Source organism: Dermacentor andersoni, chromosome 1 (genome assembly GCF_023375885.2).
Source record: "Dermacentor andersoni chromosome 1, qqDerAnde1_hic_scaffold, whole genome shotgun sequence".
Classification (NCBI taxonomy): Eukaryota; Metazoa; Arthropoda; class Arachnida; order Ixodida; family Ixodidae; genus Dermacentor; species Dermacentor andersoni.
Genome location: NC_092814.1, coordinates 261,893,009 through 261,914,546, shown reverse-complemented (window position 1 = coordinate 261,914,546; position 21,538 = coordinate 261,893,009). Strand labels below are relative to the sequence as shown.

At 47.4% G+C, this 21,538-nt stretch overlaps 2 protein-coding genes across 7 annotated transcripts in view; both read left to right on the top strand.

The window, feature by feature from the left end:
* LOC126548145 (uncharacterized) overlaps nt 1-21,538 on the top strand; it is a 239,071-nt gene that overhangs the window by 31,864 nt on the left and 185,669 nt on the right. For all 6 annotated transcript variants that reach the window (XM_050196263.3, XM_055063733.2, XM_050196266.3 and 3 more), the window contains exons 5-8: nt 6,580-6,940; nt 7,026-7,306; nt 10,351-10,442; nt 10,512-10,658. In XM_050196263.3, coding sequence (XP_050052220.2) covers nt 6,580-6,940; nt 7,026-7,306; nt 10,351-10,442; nt 10,512-10,658 — 881 coding nt within the window. The remainder of the gene's footprint in view (nt 1-6,579; nt 6,941-7,025; nt 7,307-10,350; nt 10,443-10,511; nt 10,659-21,538) is intronic.
* Nucleotides 14,467-16,940, top strand: LOC126548156 (uncharacterized). The gene has a single exon (XM_050196282.3). The coding sequence runs from the start codon at nt 14,966-14,968 to the stop codon at nt 16,838-16,840; it is 1,875 nt and encodes a 624-aa protein (XP_050052239.2). The 5' UTR covers nt 14,467-14,965; the 3' UTR covers nt 16,841-16,940.

Here is a 21,538-nt window from a genome sequence, read left to right as displayed (position 1 = left end):
ACGACGGTTAACTTTTTTATTATTCGCTTTTGCTTGCAGTTTGGTTGTTGCCTTGGCTCTCTCCCTTAGTAGATCGCTAAATTTCTCAACTCCTTGCGATTTTTGTTTCTAGTTGCCAATTTTGCACGAAAAGAGCTATACAATTAGGGAAAAACAGACGAGGTAACGGGCGACAGTCATCTTGCTTATGGGTTTAAGGGTTATTGCAGGGTTTCTTGATGGACGCTCTTTCACATTATTTTATTTCCCACCTTACCTAACCCATATCACGTGTATATGGTTCCGGGCATCTGCCAGCGTCGCGGCGAGCCGTAACTCAAGGAAATAATGAAGCAAAGGTAAAAGTTAAACGCAATTGGCGTTTTCTCCGGCCGCAACTCGTTCCATCAGAGTACAGACCAGCTGAGTAACAGCCGCATCCCTCTCCTGGTCCCAGGATCAGCCTAAACAAAGAAGGTTAAACTAACATAAGCAACAGCTATGCTCGTGGCGGTTGAATAGATGGTGGCAACTGAACGCATCTCGAGTTAATCGCGCGGGTGCGGAATCTATGAGAAAACTGTCCTTCACATTACAAGAGATGTCGATAACTATCGCCATCTAAAAAGAGTGAAAAAGGCAGCATAATGCTGACCGATGAACAGCTGCCAAGTCTCAACATTGATCTGGCGGCGCTTTAGGAATGTGTGAGGAGTGGTGGCGTGGGTGGGGAGGGGGGTATGCCACTTGATTTCGGGGGGGGCCCGGGCCCCCCCGGGCCCCCCCCTGGGTACGTGCCTGAGCAGCCGCCTCAGCCGCCGAAGATCGTCCCCCGGTCCCTTCCTCGCCTCACCCCCCTGCCTCGCGCGCGACAAGAGAGGGCGCGCTCCGCCCCACCTTCCCCTCTCGCGCACGCGAGATTGAGCCGCGTTCGCCGGCTCACCCTCGCACGCTCGTACGCAAAGAACATGGCGCGCGGCGAGGGTGTTATCGTCCTTGCCGCTGATCGAAAAAGCAAAGCTGCGCGACCCGCGCGGCGACGCCTGCGTGCTCCCGCGCACTAGCACTCTCCCCATCCACGATGATGCGGAGTTCGAATTATCGGTGGCGGTGCGAATTTCAGTGTGAATTAGCGGGATGTGTTACATATTGCTTTCAATACATTGTGGGACGGACCGCGGCAAATAATTCGAATTATCCGAAATTTCGAATTAACGAGTAGTGAATTAACGAGCTTTTACTGTACCACAATTGGCAAAAGATGTCTGGAGCTTCGTCGGCCCATGTTCCTATTCTCGACGCTTTGTCAAGAGTTTTGTCGACATTGCGCGCCCCTTAACGCAAATTCTGAGGAAGGACGTATCATTTTCGTGGGGTCTTGAACAAGCTGATGCCTTTCGCACACTCACTAGATTACTTATCACCCCACCCATCTTGGCCCATTTTGACCCGTCAGCGACCACTGATGTTTGCACCGACGCCTGTGGACACGGCATCGGCGCTGTCCTTGCCCAGAGGCAACAAAGACATGCTAGTGTCATCCCCAATGCTAGTCGACTCCACTTCAGAGGGCAAGTTTTCGATCACTGAACGCGAATGCTTCACTTTAGTTGGGGGCAGTCGCTAAATTTCAATCATGCTTGTTTGGCTGCGTGTTTTCGGCCATCGCAGATCACCATGCACTATGCTGGTTTTCCACCCTTAAAAACGCCCCTAGACAACTTCGTAAGTTTCGAAGATTTCGCGTTCGTATCTGGTCTTGCCTTCCCTAAAATGGTCACACGACGAAACCATGACACACTTTTTTTCACTTGGAGCTGTGGTAATGATCTGCCAAATTGCTTCCTTTCACACTTTTTTTGCACTTCTTGCAGCCACGGTAATGAACTGCCAAATTGCTTCTCTTAAGCGGGGACCAGGAAAGCAATTTGGCAGTTCATTACCGTGGCTGCAAGAAGTACAAAAAAAAGGTGCCATTTTTTGGTCGTGTGACCATTTTAGGGAAGGGTAAGACCAGATACGAAGGTGTAATCTCAGCTTTTCACATTGGAAACGAGATAGAAAATTGTCAGTGATACGTCTGTGTGTTTAACCAGCAAGGGATGTGCTTACCTATCGGGTAGGTAAAAGATCATTAAAAGAACTGACATTGATGCACGGCTCTAGAAGTTGCGCGTGCGTCGGCTGTTCTTGTGCAGCAATGTACTTTCGAGGCGTTATCTATGCACATGTCTTGGGAGGAGTGCGTCAGAGGTTATGTGTGGGAATGTGAATTCCAATAAAGTACAGTTGAAAGCCCAGCGTCCATCCATGTCTAATGCCTTTTCCTTGTGTGTACGTCTATGTGTTTTGCTGGTACCCCCTTTTTCAATTTCTTTGGTCCTTCTTTGGATGCCGTCCCGCCACATGGGCCTGTCTTCAAAGCTTTTGTCTTGCTACTCTTGACCTTGTACAGTTTTCTGCCAGCTCAGTGAAGTCTCATACGAGATAGCCCCTTTGGACGGTAGCTTGTCATTGTCCTTGCCACCTAGTGATATTGTGCATGTCGGCCGTTTGAAGCCCTACTTCTCCGATAACAACTATTCCCTTTCCTAAGCGCCAAGATGGCGCTCCCACCAGTGGTGGTCATACGTTAGAAGCTATTCCTGTACATTGGAGAAGGCGTAAGCAAGGGGATGAAGATGAGGATGGACGAAGCGCTCGTGTGGTTGTTGTTCCACCATCTTGGCTCCTCTCTGCATATATTACCTAAATACAGTTTCCCTTGTTTTGTCTAGTCTTATCCCCATCACAGTATTTTCTTGTGGCCTGCTGAAAAGGGCGCTAGTTATTGGTTGGCATGTACCGCCGATGTAGCAGTCGATGTGACACTGATTTCATGGTGGAGTGGATAAGAAACGCAACTTTACTATCTGTTGCCACTGCGCATATGATTTGTGACACTGCAACAAAGCCTGGAGCCTGATGCACTAATGCAGAGCAGTCACCAGACTTCTATACATTTGAGTTAGTGTGAAATTTGTACTTTGTGTGGTGCAAAGAATGGTGGTTTCTATGCACGCATGTTGGAGGCAGCAGGTAGCAATACTTTCATGCAGCATAGCTAAATGTTCTGGAGTGAAGCAAGAGGAGGGTTGAGGTATGTCAACATAAGGCAACTAATGAGGTGGTTGGCAATCAGTTAAGCCAATGAATAGAAGTGGCAGAAGTGTTCAGAGGTAATTAAAATTGACAACAAACAGCTGGCAAAGATCTCGCTGCTGCTGCAGCAGTCATTCGTTGTAAAGGGAGGCATAGCTATCCCCTAATTTGTTTATGCTGCTGTAGTGGCATTATGCAGTTGAAAGGGGAGGGGGGGCTATGCGAAAACGCTCAACTGCATTGGGTGCACATTAATGAACCCCATGTGGTCAAGATTAAGCCAGTGCCCTCCACTGTGGTGAGACTTGGCATGTAAAAGTCCAGTATTTCTTTTTGTTAATTGTAATCTTAGGCAGCAGTAGTGGCAACTTTCCTGAATGCATTATGTCATAGCAAAGGAGACTCCTTTAAAACGCAGCACCAGACGTCACCCAATTGGAATTTCATTGTACGAAGTTTCATATTTTGTTTGGTTTTTTTCTGGCAGTGATTAAACCTTTTTCACACCAAGCACAAAACACAGTTTTGAGAAACCAAACTACCTTACTGAATTGAAGACATGGGATGCACATGGTTTTTTCTAGTTTCTTCAAGAGCTTGCACCACTTCATCAACTTATGCCAACTGCCTTCGGGTTGCTCATTACAATCTTAAGAAATCTCAAATACAAATATCCTGGCATATTAATAACCGAGTACGGCAGCATAATTTAGGCATGTAGTCCTATATTCTGCAGAGTTGTTTTTAAACCTGTGGTTTTGGCTGCCCTTTGGATTTTGTTGCTCTGGTATTCCCTACTCCACGATTATGATCATATTAAACTCAAAGCATCAGTTTTCTCATATAATCGTAGGGTTTCTGCTCAAAATTCAGCATTCTTGTGTTCTGGAAAAAGCGGACATAAAAATATAGTAGCAGCCACACACGTTCAGTCGACTTCAAAGAACGATTTAGTACCAGACACCCAAATAGCATATTACAAATGCTTACCTTGTTTGATTGAGGTGAAGCCTCGGCATACTGATTTATGTACACTTTACGTGCGTTTTTGTTGTTTTTTGACTTCACAAGATATTTTGGCTGCATGCATCATTGTGCACTTGCGCTCTAGAACCCAGTTGCCATTTTTTTGGATGTACTGGTGTCAATCAAGTAGCAGTGTGGTGCCATGTGTGTAAAGAAACTTATGTAATATGGGTTAAACAGTACGGTGTTCAATTTGAATGCTAAAGTAGAGCGTAGTTTTGCAACTATTTCTATCTTTCTCTTAGATATAAATCGTTCAGTTTTGAACCCTGTGAAAAAGCCTAGTTTATTATAGCGTAGAGGAGGAGTTGCCTCCGTGTCAAATTTTTAGCTTAAAATACATGTGGAAGCATTGCAGAAAGCTAGCAGAAGTAGTCATTATTGATATTCAAATTGGAAAAAAAGAATCGCAGTTGCTCATCAGCAGTGACACATCACCTAGAACCCCTCGTGGCTTCTCGTGAAATGCCGAAAAGTGAAGGGATGTGCTGCAACTTGCATCATACCCGCCAACCACAACCTGCATACATTTTTCTTAGGTGCTGTTTAGAGGCTTCTAATAAGAAAATTATGGAATTGTCGGAGTTGTGGCTTCGCCAAGGTTGCCTCAGAGTATATACTACTTGTACCCATTTAGCCAAACTGAAATTTCGTGGCAGTTGGCCTTTAAGATAGACATATTTTGGTTTTCTATTAATGTTTTCCGTGCAAACAACATGAAACGTTGAAAGACCTTTGTGCTGCCTTGTCTTTCAGTGTTTCGTCTCGTTTGCACTGGAAACATGAATAGACGGTGATGTAAGCTTGCGTCTCTTGGGGCTCGCACACCACTTGCAGCAATGTTTAAGGTAGGTAACAATGCAAGATGCAACTAAGGGGATAGCTGGTTTGCTTTCAATGATTTGTAATACAGCCTTCTTAATCCTTTGAGGGTCAATGACGTAAATATATGGCCCCGCGAACAAGTCCAAAAATGGTCGATGCCGGATATTTACGGTGCCGTCTGTATGTTTCAAAAGCATGCCAATTCCCTTTTTCTTTTCTATCATGTGCTGCCACTATATCGGAATACAGTAAATTTTTTTTGCGTGCCTCCCTCTCTGTTTTCGTTGCATGGTTTGTTTTAGAGCTAGTTTGCTGTGGCTCGTCTATATGCTAACGCTCGCGCATTGGCGCGCGCGGGCGGCGGTTTGGCTTTTGTTTCGCAGGCGGTTTCGGCTTCTTTCACTTGCAAAACTGATGGCTATCCCGTTACTAATCACTGAAAGGGCTACCGCTTGTTTCTCGCTCATTTAGTGCCCACAAGGCTGCTCATAGGAAGGATGCCGCCATGCATGTGTTTCCGTTGCTTTTTTTTTTGGCCACTTACAAAAACTAATTGCCTCTGGTTGGCGATAAGATGAAGATTAGCGGAAGTTAGTAACACGTTTTGCTTTTTTTTGACGGGCACACAACCACACAGTTTTATTGAGTGAGCGCACCTATGCAGTTCGATTATGCTATGGATGTACATATTAGTTTAAGAGCAGGAACATTTGAGTCTTGCGAAATATTCTCGGGTGCGCATTTTCAAAGCCTTGGAACTATGTGTATAACAGTGCATCAAATTTTTAATTATGTTTCTTTCCTTTTTTATTGTTGTTGTTCATGAATGAAGAGTACACATATACCAACGCAAAATATTTTTTTCAAAATAAGTCCCTAAGAAGAATTGGAATCTGCAATAAAAAAATCGACCCTGGGCGGTCGCATTTGGCGAAAGAAATCTACCCTCAAAGGGTTAAATTTGCGCAAAACATTTTTTCCAAAATAAGTCCCTAAGAAGAATTGGAATCTGCAATAAATAAAAATCCACCCTGGGCGGTCGCATTTGGCGAAAGAAATCTTCCCTCAAAGGGTTAAATTTGTCAAATAGCTAATTTGTTAGGATTCCATGCATCTTGTGTAAGCAATATGTGCTCTCTCTTCCTAAACTGTGGTTTCACTTTACATGCATCTGACCAAAGCCAAACTTGGTTTCTTGCAGTACATGAGGCCTAATCCGAATGCCATTGCTATATGAACTCTGAGCTAGGTTTTGCTTAGTCTACATTTCTGCCTCTTGATAGCAATGGCCTACTAGTTTGGCTCCAGCTTGTAGTCTAGCTTGTAATTTGTGCAGCTCCATTTGCTACGTTGTTCCTTTTTAATGTGGAATTGCTTTGGATTTTTCTTGTATATTAGTTCAGAATTTGGTGAATTACATTCTATATTTGCTAGAAGGCATGTTTTTTTTAAGTCTGCAAAGCTAGTTGCTAGTATGCAGCTAAATTCTCATTTAGAGCAGTTCAGAAGCCCACGGATGGTTTACAGTGCGGTGATTTTAAGATTCCGATATGTGTGGTTCTAATGAATGTTTGAACTGTGTGACTGAGTGTGGGATATTTGTTGCAGCAACCACAGCAGCCGCAGCCGCAGCTGCAGCTGCAGCCGCCGCAACAGCAGCAGCAGCAGCCGCCGCCGCCACCGCAGCAGCAACAGGCACCAGTCGCAACAAGCACCTGTGCTACGGGGGGTCTGGGAAGCGGGGCAACTGTTGGGGTAGGCGTTGGCAGCAGCGCTGGCGTCAAGACCTGGAGCAGCGTGACATCCAGCCAAGAGGGTGGTGGTCCAGAACGCAACTTCTTGGGCCATCAGTCGCCATTTTTTCCTCAGGAATTCCCCAAGCTAGCTGGTGGCGATGTGCCCATCGACGGGACCCAGAGGTCGGCGACAGACTCTCAGTATGGGCCTGGCCCCAGCCTGAGACCGCAGAGTAAGTGTAACCTTTTCCAAGTTGGTGCATGTGGAGTTGCATTGTTGCCAGCTAGTTTGGGTGGAGAACAAAGTGTGTGTTGCAGTGGAAGGGACCTGGAGCCGGGGCACACTGCAGCAGCAGCAGCCGCCGCAACAGCCGCAGCAGCAGGCTCCGGGGGGCGGCAGTGGAGGGGGTGGTGGCGGGCAGGGCTCTGGCCCACCCGGCGGCCTGCCTCCGAGCAGTGGCAGTGGCGTGAACGGACAAGCATCGTTTGCACCTCCGCCAAGGGGAGCCCTCCCCTCAGGTGTGCCGCCCGGTGGTGGACCTCCTCCTTCACCAGCACAGCCCTCCTATAGGCAGCAGGCGGTGCCACCTTTTGTACAGGTGGGTTGGCTTGTTTCACTTGCTCCACCTGCCAAGCTCCTACAGCGCAGCTAATAACACTTATGTGTTTTGGGGGACATTGGGCCATTTATTGTATAAACTATGTTTTGTGGCAGGTGTTATTTTGTTGGGTTCAAATACAGTAAAACTTCGTTTAACCGTACCTGCTTAAACAGTAGTTTCATATTAAAAGTAGTAAAGTCAAATCTCAGACTCGGCGGCCATTGAACATAATGTGTTTTGTACCCGCATAAGCCATACCAGCTTACTGCGTACGTATCGGTTAACACGTAGTGTTTCCATTTTTCGTCGCGTAAACATTGTGGTGCATCATCTCCATCGTGTCGCATGGCAGAACAAGCCTCAGAGCTTCACGACAAAAGGCGAATTCTGCTGCTTCATCACGGCAACACTGCGGGAGAAGGCCCACAAGGCGCATATGCAGTGAACCAGAAAAGCAAAACAACTCGCACTTTAGCCATTTTACACGACGAGGGCAGAAGAGCCTCTGATTGGCTGTCTGAGCATGTGCTGTGGCCGGGCCAGGCTAATTTTTTGTACGGGGTGGGGGGGGGGGGGGGGTCGACGGCCCGTCGGACGCATCGCGATCATGGTAGGGAGAGTGGGTGGATGGAGCCGCGTCGCCGGGTTTTCCCGTCACCGCAAGGGAAAGCCAACTTCTGGGGGCACTTTTCTGCTGCTTGACATTCGATATATTGGGAGTCGCTGCTATTTTTGTTCGGTATAAGCATAATGTTTGCTATATATACAGTAAAACCTTGTTAAACCGTACCCGCTTAAACAGTAGTTCGGTTTAAAAGTAGTAAAGTCAATTCCCCGACTCAGCGGCCATTGAACATAATGTATTTTGTATCTGCATAAACCGTACCAGCTTATTGCGTACGCATCAGTTAAAACGTAGCGTTTCCACTTTTCGTCGCGCAAACACTGTGGTGCGTGGTCTCCAGCAGGCGGCCTGGCAGAACAAGCCTCAGAGATCGGTACAACGGCCTCCAAGCGCCCTGTGCGTTTGCACGTGAAGCCGCATCAACATCATTTCGACGCCTTGCCAGAGAGCGTTGTGGAGTCGTGCAAGCGAGGACTCGCGTCATGCCGAAGCTCGGATAAAAAAGACGCCAGGTGCTCAGCATAGAAGAAAAATTAGACATCGTCTGTGCTATCGAACGTGACACGAAGAAGTCGGCGCCGGCACGTAACAGGGATCTGCTGTTGACTACAGTATGTGGCATTTGGAATGCGAAGAAGTTGCTCGGCAGCGCTGCTGTGACCGCGAAGACATGTCAGCTACGAGGTTCGACTTTTCACAATCGTTGCCTCTGTTGTTGCCGAAGTGTCGACTAGCAACAGTGATGAGGACGACACGGAAAGCGACAGCACTGGCTGTTCAGGCCCGACAGTGGCAGAAGCTGCGCGTTACGTCAGCGTCATGAATGCAGTCGTCGAAACAAGAACAGGGGCACGATAACGTAACTATTCCAAATGAAAAGCTTTCCGAACTCCGGCATCTGGCAACGAAAAAGGTGTCCCGGGACTTACGCAGCACTACTGCGCGCGTGCATGGAGAATACGTAACGCCAACGAGGAATTTGCCGTGCGTTTGTCGAGAGGAGGGGGGCTGGCTGAGAAGCAGGCACGCAGCTTTAGTAAGTTTGAGGCCGCTGGCGTCGTGCTAGGCCGCCGCGGCATCAAACGAAAATAACACTTATGGTACGCCCACACTAGCGACAAAAATGCGCGCAACACGCCGCACGCGGCAAGCGCCCGCGCGGCAGACGCGTGCGGGCAAGTCCACAGTCTCGTTTTGCGGCACGCGGCAGCGGCCCGTGGAGTCCCGCGTTGTCTCGTTCCATTCGATACTTCTCGTGACAACGTGCTCTCCGTTCTGCCCATTTCGTCTTCCATCGGAAGTGTCCGTGTTTTTTTGCGCCACTGCTGGCCACGCTCAGGCATGTCGGATACGGACGAGGAGCTACTGGTGACTGTGAACACTATAATACTTGTTTGTTCTTTACTTGTGTGACGCCGACGTGCCAGAAAGCGGACGAGAAAGTTTTGGGTGCGGTACAGGGACACTGAGGGCCAGGCACACACTCTGCTTCCCCGCCTTCACCAATTACTCACCTGTCATGCCAAACTGCTGTCCATAATGTGCCAGCGGTTGGCGCGCAGCTCCTTGTCCGACGCTCGATTTATCATAGAGGCACGCATATCCGCGAACGGTTTCCAAAAACACCTCCATTGCGAGGCGAATTCTTCGTCGACGCCTCAGTGGCGGTGTGGTAAGGCTTAACAAAAACAGCCCCGTTCACTGGAAATGGCCTCTGAGATTTTACGGCGCGCGTGTCACTGTTCAGTCTGAGCCCATAGATTATGATTCTTTGCTTGTGCGACAGGTGGCGCCACAAGAGCGTGGCTCGTAAAGCGGCTCGCTTCTGATTGGTGGTCGTTTTGCGTCTGCCGCGAAAAATGGGTCTCGCACCCATTCGCGCGTTTGCCGCGCATTGCTGCCGCTTTTCGTGAATCTTGCCGCGTGCGACAGCACCGCTCGCCGCGCGCGGTGTGTCGCGCGCGTTTTTATCGCTAGTGTGGACGTACCATTAAGTCGCGCAAAGTGATTAAATACTGCATGTTCTTTCCGCTTTCGTCGCACTCTCTCCAAGTTGCGTTTTCGATAGGTAAGTGGGCGATCTCATGCTATTTCGCTTAAACAGTACTACCGTTTAGTACATACTTTTTCCGAGCTCCGGCCGACTACGGTTTAATGAGGTTTCACTGTACTCATTGTAACTAAACAGTGTCCGCAAATCGTTCGATATATAGAATAAGTCTATGTAAATGGGTTCAATATAGTCTGGTTCGACTGTACTAGCCTGAATTTTCTCATCATGGCACTCTATTCGGTCCAGTAACATTGTTGTAATTGTATAATATTCCAATTGCAAATCGTTTGTTGTAATGATTGTGAGGCTACTTGAATTCCTGCTCTGTGAAACTTGACTGTTCTTTTACTAATTGACTAACAGGTTTATGGACGTGGATTTCCTGGAAACTATGCCCCAAGCTACTCTGGTGTGCCTGGAGGTGCTCGCCCACCCTATGCTTACTCAGATAGTAGGTATGTACAGTTGTTTGCTTGCTAACCATCAAGATTGTCATCTTTTGCCTACTTTTGTGGGAAACGTAGGGTTCGAGGCATGAGAAGTGCTCCTGATGAGGACGGCTACCAGCGGCCTGCAATCATCAGTGAAAAAGACCTTAAAGGATTCGATGAAATTCTTCAAAATGACTCCCAAGATGGCTGGGCAGCTGCAAAGGGAGACATTGACTACAAGTAAGTCTGATTATGAATTGGGCAAATATAAAAATTTAGTTTTCTTCTTTTTGTTCTACTAAAAGTCTCTAAAATGCTTCTAATTGTTTTATTCTGCTCTTTGCATTCGACAAGTAGTTCTGCATACAGTAGAACCCCGCTGTTATGTTCCTCACTGCTGCATTTTCCCGGCTGCTACGTCGTTTTCATCCGGTCCCGGCATAGCTTCCATAGGATCCAATGTATAAGGAACCCCGCTGTTACGTAGTAGCTGTGAAAACGTTCCCGCATGATGCGTTGCAGTCCGAACCCGCCTGGGCTAAAGTAGGCAACGCGCTCCAATCGCCATTTTGGCTTTTGATGATTTTTTACCGGGCTTGGCCGTGCTTGGCTATGGAACTGGCTGCAAGAAGCCGCACGCCAGTCTGAGAGGCCGCCACTAGGTGGCCATTCGTGAAAAATGCTCTCACTATCATCACTGTGATTATGGTCACCGCATGGTTTGTTGGACGGGTCGACTCACGGAGGAAGGAAACTCAGGAGAGGCCCTGACGTCACTCTTTGTGAAGCTATAGCTAAAGGGAAGCTGGAAGTTGGCGTTGCTCATGGCGTTGCTCCGCGTATCGGGCCAGCTCTCCTCTCTTGTTTACATTTCTCGCGAAACCACGCTGCGCTGCGCGCAACCGGGCTGCTCGGATGCGTGCGCTCCGCAGCAATACTAAACAATCGTTAGCACGTTAGCATGATTACGCCAAAGAGGGCAAAATTTCCCACGGATATTCCTTCGTCCGTTGCCATTGCCGTGGCGCGGTGACGACGAGGAGCACGAGCCGCATGATGCCGGGGGGTTGCCAAATCCTAGCTTTGGAGAAGCCTTCGTGGCTCTGGACCTCCTCCACAGATACGACGCACCTCACAGCGACGCTGACAGCAATGCGGCCTTCCAGGCTATTGAGAAATGTGTGGTGATTTCTAGCGAGCGAAAGAAACGGCAAGCCACCATTCTAGACTACAGTTAAACCTGGATGTAACGAACCTATATGTAACGAATTCCTGGATTTAACGAAGTTTTTGAATTCCCCAACGCTGCCCCCATTGAAGCCCATGTATTTTCGACCTTGATGTAACGAACGCGTTGCGGCGGTTAGCCTTGATGTAACGAACCCCCAAAGCTGATCAGTCATTACTTTTAGCACTTTTAAGGAAAATTCGGCCGAAGAAATGCTCTAGATTATTGAATATTAATGCTGTAAGGAGCCAGCAGCTACGCGAACGCCAGGGATTGCCGCGACCGAGCAAAGTTAGCGATGATGATGATGATGGCGGCAACTAGCGCCGCTCCGTGCCTAACGTAGCAGTCTTTTCAGGCTTTGCTTGTCTAGCGTGGCACCAGGTGGCATTGGTATCGGCAGCTGATTTCTCTTGCAGAATTATTTTGTTTCGTATGGATTTGAGGACAAGCATTCTTATTTTGTGATTTTCATTTGTTTCAACGGCTTAGACACACTTATGTGTAAGAATTCACTTGAAAAGCAATGCTGATAGCCGGTTCTTTCATTGCCAAGGCGCCGGAAGGGAGAGGGGGAGGGACGATGACGAACGATATCCGTCACTTTTTTTTCTTTCTCTATGGATGCGTTGCATTCGCCATCTTGAGTGTTGTCCTGCGTTCTGCACGTGTGCGTGTGTCAACTGTGCTCTGGTACTGGTTTGTCCGACTTGTTTTGGAGGGGCTAGGCCTGCCTGTCGGCGTGTAGTCGTGCGTCTCCGCTTCTAACTGCGTCGTCGGTTGGTCGTGATGAGTTCTACTGCCAGAAAACGAAAAGTTCTGTCTTTTGAAGACAAACTCGCAATTTTAAATGCAGTCTCCGCGGGCGAGAAGAAGAAGGACGTTGCCACCCGTTTCAGCATTCCAGCGAGCACACTATCAACGATTTTGAGTGTGGAACACAGCATCAGAAACGCAGTGGAGTCGGGAACAAGCTCGAAGAAAAAAAGACTGAAGCTGTCCACATACACTGATGTGGACAAGGCAGTGTTCACGTGGTTTTTGGACACGCGAGCCAGAAATGTACCCATAAGTGGCGCGATCTTGCAACAGAAGGCAAAGGATTTTGCGTGTATCTTGGGTCATGACGATTTCAAGGCAAGCAACGGGTGGCTGCAGGGATTTAAGAGCCGGCACGGTGTCGTCGGAAGAGTAATCAGCGGCGAATCTGCCTCCGCAGACAGCGATGCTGCTGCTTCGTGGGTGGCTGACAAGCTGCCTGGAATCCTGAGTCGTTTCGAGGCGGCTGAAGTCTACAATGCCGACGAGACAGCTCTATTTTATCAAATGCTTCCGGGCCGCACGCTAGCGTTAAAAGGCGATGACTGCCGCGGTGGAAAGCAGAGCAAGCTCCGCATAACGATTCTGCTGTGTGCCAACCTCGACGGCACAGACAAGCGAGTCCCGCTAGTTGTCGGCAAAAGTGCCCGTCCCAGGTGTTTTAAGGGAACGAAGCGTATGCCCGTGAAGTATGTGGCGAATTCCAAAGCGTGGATGACTCGGCCAATATTTTCTGAGTGGTTAAAGGAATTTAACCAGGACGTCAAGCGGCAAGGCCGTCAAGTTTGCCTACTGCTGGACAATTGCTCGGCGCACCACGTCGAGGGCCTGCAGCTGTCGAACATCGAACTGCATTACTTCCCGGCCAACTGCACGTCCCTAATACAACCCCTGGACAAAGGGGTCATTAACAGTTTTAAATGCTGTTACCGGCGCCGACTAATCCTGAAAATACTTCTCGACATCCGTCTGGAACGGGAGATGAAGATCGACATTTATCAAGCAGTCGAGATGCTTGCTGCCTCCTGGCAAGAGGTCAGGGCAGAAGTTATCGCGAATTGCTTTTTAAAGGCCGGAATAGCCAAAAACGCACGGGCTGGTGCCGACGAGGAGGAGGAAGACCTTTCTACTCCGTCCAATGTGGCCGAGGCGTGGAACGAGCTATGTACTAACGGTGGTGTACCCGACAACGTTGAACTGACTGACTTTTTGTTTGCCGACAACGCCGCCGTGACTACAGAAGAAATGTCTGATGCAGCAGTAGCTGAAAGCGTGCAAAATCCGGATGGCGGTGATGATGGTGCTTGTGAGGCAGATCCGTGTGACGTGCTTACTGCAAAGGAGGTGATGAACACAATGGACGTTATGCGCCGTTTCGTCGGCTCGCTCGACGATGAAGGAGCTCTACACGATTTAGCCTCTTTGGAGCGGCGTGTTGTGCCTACACTCGTGCCGAAGAAGCAAGCGGAAATTACGCAGTTTTTTAGTGTAAAATAAATGATTGAAGGGTGAGTTCACCTTCACGGATATATTGAGCTATTTGGTTTCGTTTCTGCATCATTCGTACGAACCTTCACGCGAAACCTGCATGTAACGAAAACCTGCATGTAACGAAAAATTGCGAGCTTTTGTCAACTTCGTTATATCCAGGTTTAACTGTATTTTAAATTCTAAGCGCACTCTGTGGAAATAAATTGTCTATAGTTGAAGCTGCACTTTTTTCATTCATTTTCGGAGCTTTCCTCACTGTTGCGTTTTCCCGGCTGTTACGTTTTTTTTTCCTCGGTCCGGTAAAAAACGTATGAACAAGGTTCCACTGTAGCAGTTTCAATTGGTGGAGCTTGGTGCAAGGGCTGCACTAAGCGCTCAAAGACCAGTCCTCTGCCACCATGCTGTGAAATGGAATTGTAACGGGAAATTGTATCCAGCATGCGCCAAAGGATGCCCAATAACGAAAGGCTTGTTGCCAACATGCAGGCTTGCTAGTAAATAAAGCAAAACCTTAAGGGGAGATGCGGGTCGAAAATCGCGGTTTTTTTCGAAAATTATCCATTTTTTGTTTTTACTTGTTTTGTCAAGTTTAGTACCTCTACTTTTATGAAAATAAAAATCAAAGCTGAATTTAAATGGGAAATAGATTAAAAATGCATTTAAAGAGCACAAGGTGGCTATTAAAAAACCGAAAGTACGCTGTCTTCGAGCGTCTCGCCGCCGCCATCGCGCGGTTCCTCGCTGTTGCTGATCGCGTGAGGAGATCGGCCAAGCCTCATTCTCTGAATCGCCATGGTTGCCTGGGCGTCTACAGCGCTAGAAATAATAAAGAAAAGCATGCTATTGCCGCGTTTTCCGAGCGCTGCGACTGGTTTTTAAATCACGTGGTACGAATCGGGAAACGCCATTGGCCATCATGCGCGTACATGTGGCGAAGCCTACTTGCTGGCTCCATGTGTCGTCGAGGTGCGCTTCAGAGTGACGATCGTTCGGCAACTATATCTTCGTCATGGACGAAGCGGGACCAAGCAAGCGCAGTCATCATGGAGTGAAACACCGTTCGGTGCACAAATATCGAGGTCGCCGGCGGAAATCTAAGGCAAAGGCTCGTCCAGCGACAACTCGATCCACGGCCGCCACGGCGGTTAGGCCTAGCGCAAGCGGTGCCGATCCCGCCCGTGTTACGGATGCCTCCGGCGAGTTTGAAGCGGCCTTAGAATACGTGAGTGCGTCGGAAAAGAAGATTGGACATTTCCAAGCTGAGGAAAGAGCGCATGATGGGGTGTCATCATTCATTACTGATTTGGCAGCGCTCAACATTCTTGTGAGCGGCGCGACTTGCCCAACATGCCAGCGCTCTGAACTTCGTGTCCGGGAACCGGCCACGAAGCGCAAAGGACTCGCTACGTTCCTGGAGCTGCAGTGCGAGAACTGTGCGTGCCCAAAAAGTGTTCTTTCCGCAACTTATACATCGCGGCGAGTTGCGGCGTGCAGGGACACCAGCAAAGGTGCGCGCCGAGACTATGACAGCGGGAGCTCGCGTGAAAGCTTCGCCATCAACGTCAAAGCTGCTGTGGCGGCCCGTTCGATAGGAATTGGGTATGAGCAGCTAGTGCGGTTTTCATCAGTGATTGGACTTCACAAACCGATGCATCACAAATCTTTCGCTGCAATCAGCCGGAAGGTACACGATGCTGCGATGAGTGCAGTCTCCGAAAATCTCCGGAAATCGCGGGAGATTACAAAGAGAGATGCCGGCGGGGATAATATTGCTGTGATGTATGATGGCACATGGCATAAACGCGGCCATAAAAGCCACAACGGCATTGGGACAGTTGTTTCCGTGGACACCGGCCTTTGCCTGGACTTCGAGGTCCTTTCGAACTACTGCCTTGCCTGCAGCCGGCACAGGGTCCTGCCACATGAGGAAGAAGTCTGGCAGGCATTTCATGGCCCTGTGTGTGAAAAGAATGTAGACTGTTCGTCCCATGCTATGGAGACGGAAGCAGCAGTGCGTATATGGCAGAGGAGCCGATCTTACGACACACCACTGTATTTCAGAAAGTTTCTTAGCGACGGGGACTCGAAAGCCTATGCAGCAGTGGTAGAGGCCAATGTCTACAGTGGTGTCCTTATTGAAAAAGAAGATTGCACTAATCACGTGGCAAAGCGCCTCGGAACCGCTCTCCGGAAGCTAAAAGAACCCCTGCCAAGAGGAGAGAAACTGAAGGAGCCTGCTATCCTAAAGCTGCAGACCTACTATCAGGTTGCTATTACTAGCAACAGGGGCAGCGTGAAAGGAATGTATAGAGCAATTTGGGCCTCATTTTTTCATTCATGCTCATCCGATGGTGCTAGCAGCCATAAGTATTGTCCAGAAGGAGCAACATCCTGGTGCAAGCACCGGCGTGCTGAAGCGTTGGGTGAGCCTGCACTAACCCACACACCGCTACTGACCAAGGCCCAGGGAAAGGCAATACTGCCGATCTACAAGCGGCTCACCGATGAGAAGTTGCTGGCCAGGTGCATCCAAGGCAAAACCCAAAATGCCGCGGAGTCATTGAATAGCAAGATATGGCTTCTGTGCCCCAAAACGAGATTTGCCTCACGGTATGTAGTGGGAATGGCTACTGCCTTGGCTGTCCTCTGGTTCAACAGAGGGCACACCAGCTTTGAGCGTGTCCTCGAAGAACTAGGCGTGCTTCCATCTGAAAGTCTGGTGGAGCTTGGCACATCCAAAGACATAGCAAGGCAGAAAAAAATGTCCTTGAAGCTGACTGCGGAAGCGAGAGCAAATCGCCGCACACTGACAAAAAAAGCACGTGTTGAGGAGTGCACTCGCAAGCGCCGTGAGGGAGAGACATACGCTGCAGGAAGTTTCTAGTGGCAGTCGCTGTTTTATGAACAATTTTCTTCTTTTACATCAAAATTTGATTGGAATTCAAGCCCTCTTTTGTAAATAAACATGCAATTATAACTTCAAACGCGTTTTTCTCAAAATGAAATTTTGGGCAATTTTTTTAGTTTGCCCCTCATGTTTTTGGCACTTCTGATGCTTGGATTTGAAATTCTGCACACATTTTCTCTGAAGCGTGAGGAGTGCCATTATCTCTCTCAAACATAAATATTGGCCGAATATTTACAAAAAAAATTAAAATTTCCACATGGTGGTGTCATGAAAATATAGACTTGCCAGGTTCAAATTTTTCACATCATTAGCATATTTTGTATGCACTTTATAATTAGTTTTTGGCACTGTACAGTTTATATGGATCAAAATGAGCCATCAATGATCTGTGATTATGGAAGTTATGTGTGACAAAAAGGGGGGCTAAAAAAGGTGCAATTTAGCACATTGGCATCGAATAGAACAAAAACTATGCAACTTACAGTGAAACTAATTGCAGGTTTGAAATCAGCATGAAAAACTAAATTAATAGGTGGAGTTTCATAGCTCTAAGTCAAAAATTGAAGAAAAAGTGTCTTCGAGTAGCATCTCCCCTTAAGCATGCTGTCATCATCTTGGAAATTAATTGAGCATCCATAGCCATGGAAATGCAGAACCTCATTCATACATTTTGGAAATAATTCCAAGAAAAAAAGTATGATTCGAAGTGACTAAAAAATTTGACTCAACTTTAGTTGACGTCTACGTAGTGCGTGAATCTGAAAGTATTTTTGCAAATTTATTCTGAAATAGTATATTGTAACTTCAGATGCCTTTCTTGACTTAGATAAAAAGTGGTTCAGGGCCCCTTTAAAGCGCTGTGCTTCATAAACTTATAGATCCGAGCAACATGGCATTGAGTAACAACAACCTCTTGTGCAAGGTGCTTTTACGTTGCTACACACACCTTCTCTCCAGCACCCACATTGAGTGTGTTTTCAGTGTCGCTGCAGATGTCCTGATAAAGAAAAACAAGGAAAAATTACCGAATTTCGACAAACAATTCATAGTGAAGATAACACAACCTGTATGACAGGCCAGCTCTGTATCTGCGGAGGATGCATTAACAGGGCCAGGTCAGCTCATTATATATTTATTGCATTTGTGCAATGGTAATAAAAGTAGGGAGGAAAGTAACGTAATCAGTTACATTGTAGTAATTGTTCAGTTACTTTCATGTTGCAGTAATTGGTAAGCTTAAGGGGGGACATGGGTTGTGGAGATTATTTCCTGCATCTTATGGCCAAATCTGATGAAAATATACAAGCTTACTTAGTTTTTCGTGCTGATTTCAAATATGCAATAATCTTTCTTGTAGGTTCATTAGTTCAGGAGACTGACAGTGCTGCCACTCTATTGTTTCCGGAGACAATGGAAAAAAAACTGCTCAGCAGAAAGTGAATATTATTGCATAGCTAGATACTATAACGTGCAATAACTGCAATGCTGCAAAAAGTTTTCAAATGAAATTTTAATTAGCCATTCTGCCGGTGATCAAAATTCTTTCCTTGACCTAAGGCTACCACACCAAAAGAAAATTCATAAAATGGAAATATCATCATCATCATCATCATCATCATCATCATCAGCCTGGTTACGCCCACTGCAGGGCAAAGGCCTCTCCCATACTTCTCCAACAACCCCGGTCATGTACTAATTGCGGCCATGCCGTCCCTGCAAACTTCTTAATCTCATCCGCCCACCTAACTTTCTGCCGCCCCCTGCTACGCTTCCCTTCCCTTGGGATCCAGTCCGTAACCCTTAATGACCATCGGTTATCTTCCCTCCTCATTACATGTCCTGCCCATGCCCATTTCTTTTTCTTGATTTCAACTAAGATGTCATTAACTCGCGTTTGTTCCCTCAACCAATCTGCTCTTTTCTTATCCCTTAACGTTACACCTATCATTCTTCTTTCCATAGCTCGTTGCGTCGTCCTCAATTTGAGTAGAACCCTTTTCGTAAGCCTCCAGGTTTCTGCCCCGTAGGTGAGTACTGGTAAGACACAGCTATTATACACTTTTCTCTTGAGGGATAATGGCAACCTGCTGTTCATGATCTGAGAATGCCTGCCAAACGCACCCCAGCCCATTCTTATTCTTCTGATTATTTCCGTCTCATGATCCGGATCCGCCGTCACTACCTGCCCTAAGTAGATGTATTCCCTTACGACTTCCAGTGCCTCGCTGCCTATTGTAAATTGCTGTTCTCTTCCGAGACTGTTAAACATTACTTTAGTTTTCTGCAGATTAATTTTTAGACCCACTCTTCTGCTTTGCCTCTCCAGGTCAGTAAGCATGCATTGCAATTGGTCCCCTGAGTTACTAAGCAAGGCAATATCATCAGCGAATCGCAAGTTACTAAGGTATTCTCCATTAATTTTTATCCCCAATTCTTCCCAATCCAGGTCTCTGAATACCTCCTGTAAACACGCTGTGAATAGCATTGGAGAGATCGTATCTCCCTGCCTGACGCCTTTCTTTATTGGGATTTTGTTGCTTTCTTTATGGAGGACTACGGTGGCTGTGGAGCCGCTATAGATATTTTTCAGTATTTTTACATACGGCTCGTCTACACCCTGATTCCTTAATGCCTCCATGACTGCTGAGGTTTCGACAGAATCAAACGCTTTCTCATAATCAATGAAAGCTATATATAAGGGTTGGTTATATTCCGCACATTTCTCTATCACCTGATTGATAGTGTGAATATGATCTATTGTTGAGTAGCCTTTACGGAATCCTGCCTGGTCCTTTGCTTGACAGAAGTCTAAGGTGTTCCTGATTCTATTTGCGATTACCTTAGTAAATATTTTGTAGGCAACGGACAGTAAGCTGATCGGTCTATAATTTTTCAAGTCTTTGGCGTCCCCTTTCTTATGGATTAGGATTATGTTAGCGTTCTTCCAAGATTCCGGTACGCTCGACGTCATGAGGCATTGCGTATACAGGGTGGCCAGTTTCTCTAGAACAATCTGCCCACCATCCTTCAACAAATCTGCTGTTACCTGATCCTCCCCAGCTGCCTTCCCCCTTTGCATTTCTCCCAAGGCTTTCTTTACTTCTTCCGGCGTTACCTTTGGGACTTCGAATTCCTCTAGACTATTTTCTCTTCCATTATCGTCGTGGGTGCCACTGGTACTGTATAAATCTCTATAGAACTCCTCAGCCACTTGAACTATCTCATCCATATTAGTAATGATATTGCCGGCTTTGTCTCTTAACGCATACATCTGATTCTTGCCAATTCCTAGTTTCTTCTTCACTGTTTTTAGGCTTCCGCCGTTCCTGAGAGCATGTTCAATTCTATCCATATTATACTTCCTTATGTCAGCTGTCTTACGCTTGTTGATTAACTTCGAAAGTTCTGCCAGTTCTATTCTAGCTGTAGGGTTAGAGGCTTTCATACCTTGGCGTTTCTTGATCAGATCTTTCGTCGCCTGCGATAGTTTACTGGTATCCTGCCTAATCGAGTTACCACCGACTTCCATTGCACACTTCTTAATGATGCCCACAATATTGTCGTTCATTGCTTCAACACTAAGGTCCTCTTCCTAGCCGAATACCTGTTCTGTAGCTTGATCTGGAATTCCTCTATTTTCCCTCTTACCGCTAACTCATTGATCGGCTTCTTATGTACCAGTTTCTTCCGTTCCCTCCTCAGGTCTAGGCTAATTCGAGTTCTTACCATCCTGTGGTCACTGCAGCGCACCTTGCCGAGCACGTCCACATCTTGTATGATGCCAGGGTTAGCGCAGAGTATGAAGTCTATTTCATTTCTAGTCTCGCCGTTCGGGCTCCTCCACGTCCACTTTCGGCTATCCCGCTTGCGGAAGAAAGTATTCATTATCCTCATATTATTCTGTTCCGCAAACTCGACTAATAACTCCCCCCTGCTATTCCTAGTGCCTATGCCATATTCCCCCACTGCCTTGTCTCCAGCCTGCTTCTTGCCTACCTTGGCATTAAAGTCGCCCATTAGTATAGTGTATTTGGTTTTCACTCTACCCATCGCCGATTCCACGTCTTCATAGAAGCATTCGACTTCCTGGTCATCATGACTGGATGTAGGGGCGTAGACCTGTACAATCTTCATTTTGTACCTCTTATTAAGTTTAACAACAAGACCTGCAACCCTCTCGTTAATGCTATAGTATTCCTGTATGTTACCAGCTATATTCTTATTAATCAGGAATCCGACTCCTAGTTCTCTTCTTTCCTCTAGGCTGCGGTAGCACAGGACGTGCCCGCTTTTTAGCACTGTATATGCTTCTTTTGGCCTCCTAACTTCACTGAGCCCTATTATATCCCATTTACTGCCCTCTAATTCCTCCAATAGCACTGCTAGACTCGCCTCACTAGATAACGTTCTAGCGTTAAACGTTGCCAGGTTCATATTCCAATGGCGGCCTGTCCGGAGCCAGTGATTCTTAGCACCCTCTGCAGCGTCGCAGGTCTGACCGCCGCCGTGGTCAGTAGCTTCGCAGCTGCTGGGGACTGAGGGCCGGGGTTTGATTGTTGTGTTCATATAGGAGGTTGTGGCCAAGTACTGCACCAGGGTGGCCAATCCTGCTCTGGTGAGGGAGTGCGTTACCGGTTCTGGTCACCGGGATCAGGCCACACTCCAGGCCTGTTT

What these genes read in the sequence shown, in the direction of transcription:
- LOC126548156 (XM_050196282.3), top strand. Translation starts at nt 14,966, where the DNA reads ATGGACGAAGCGGGACCAAGCAAGCGCAGTCATCATGGAGTGAAACAC.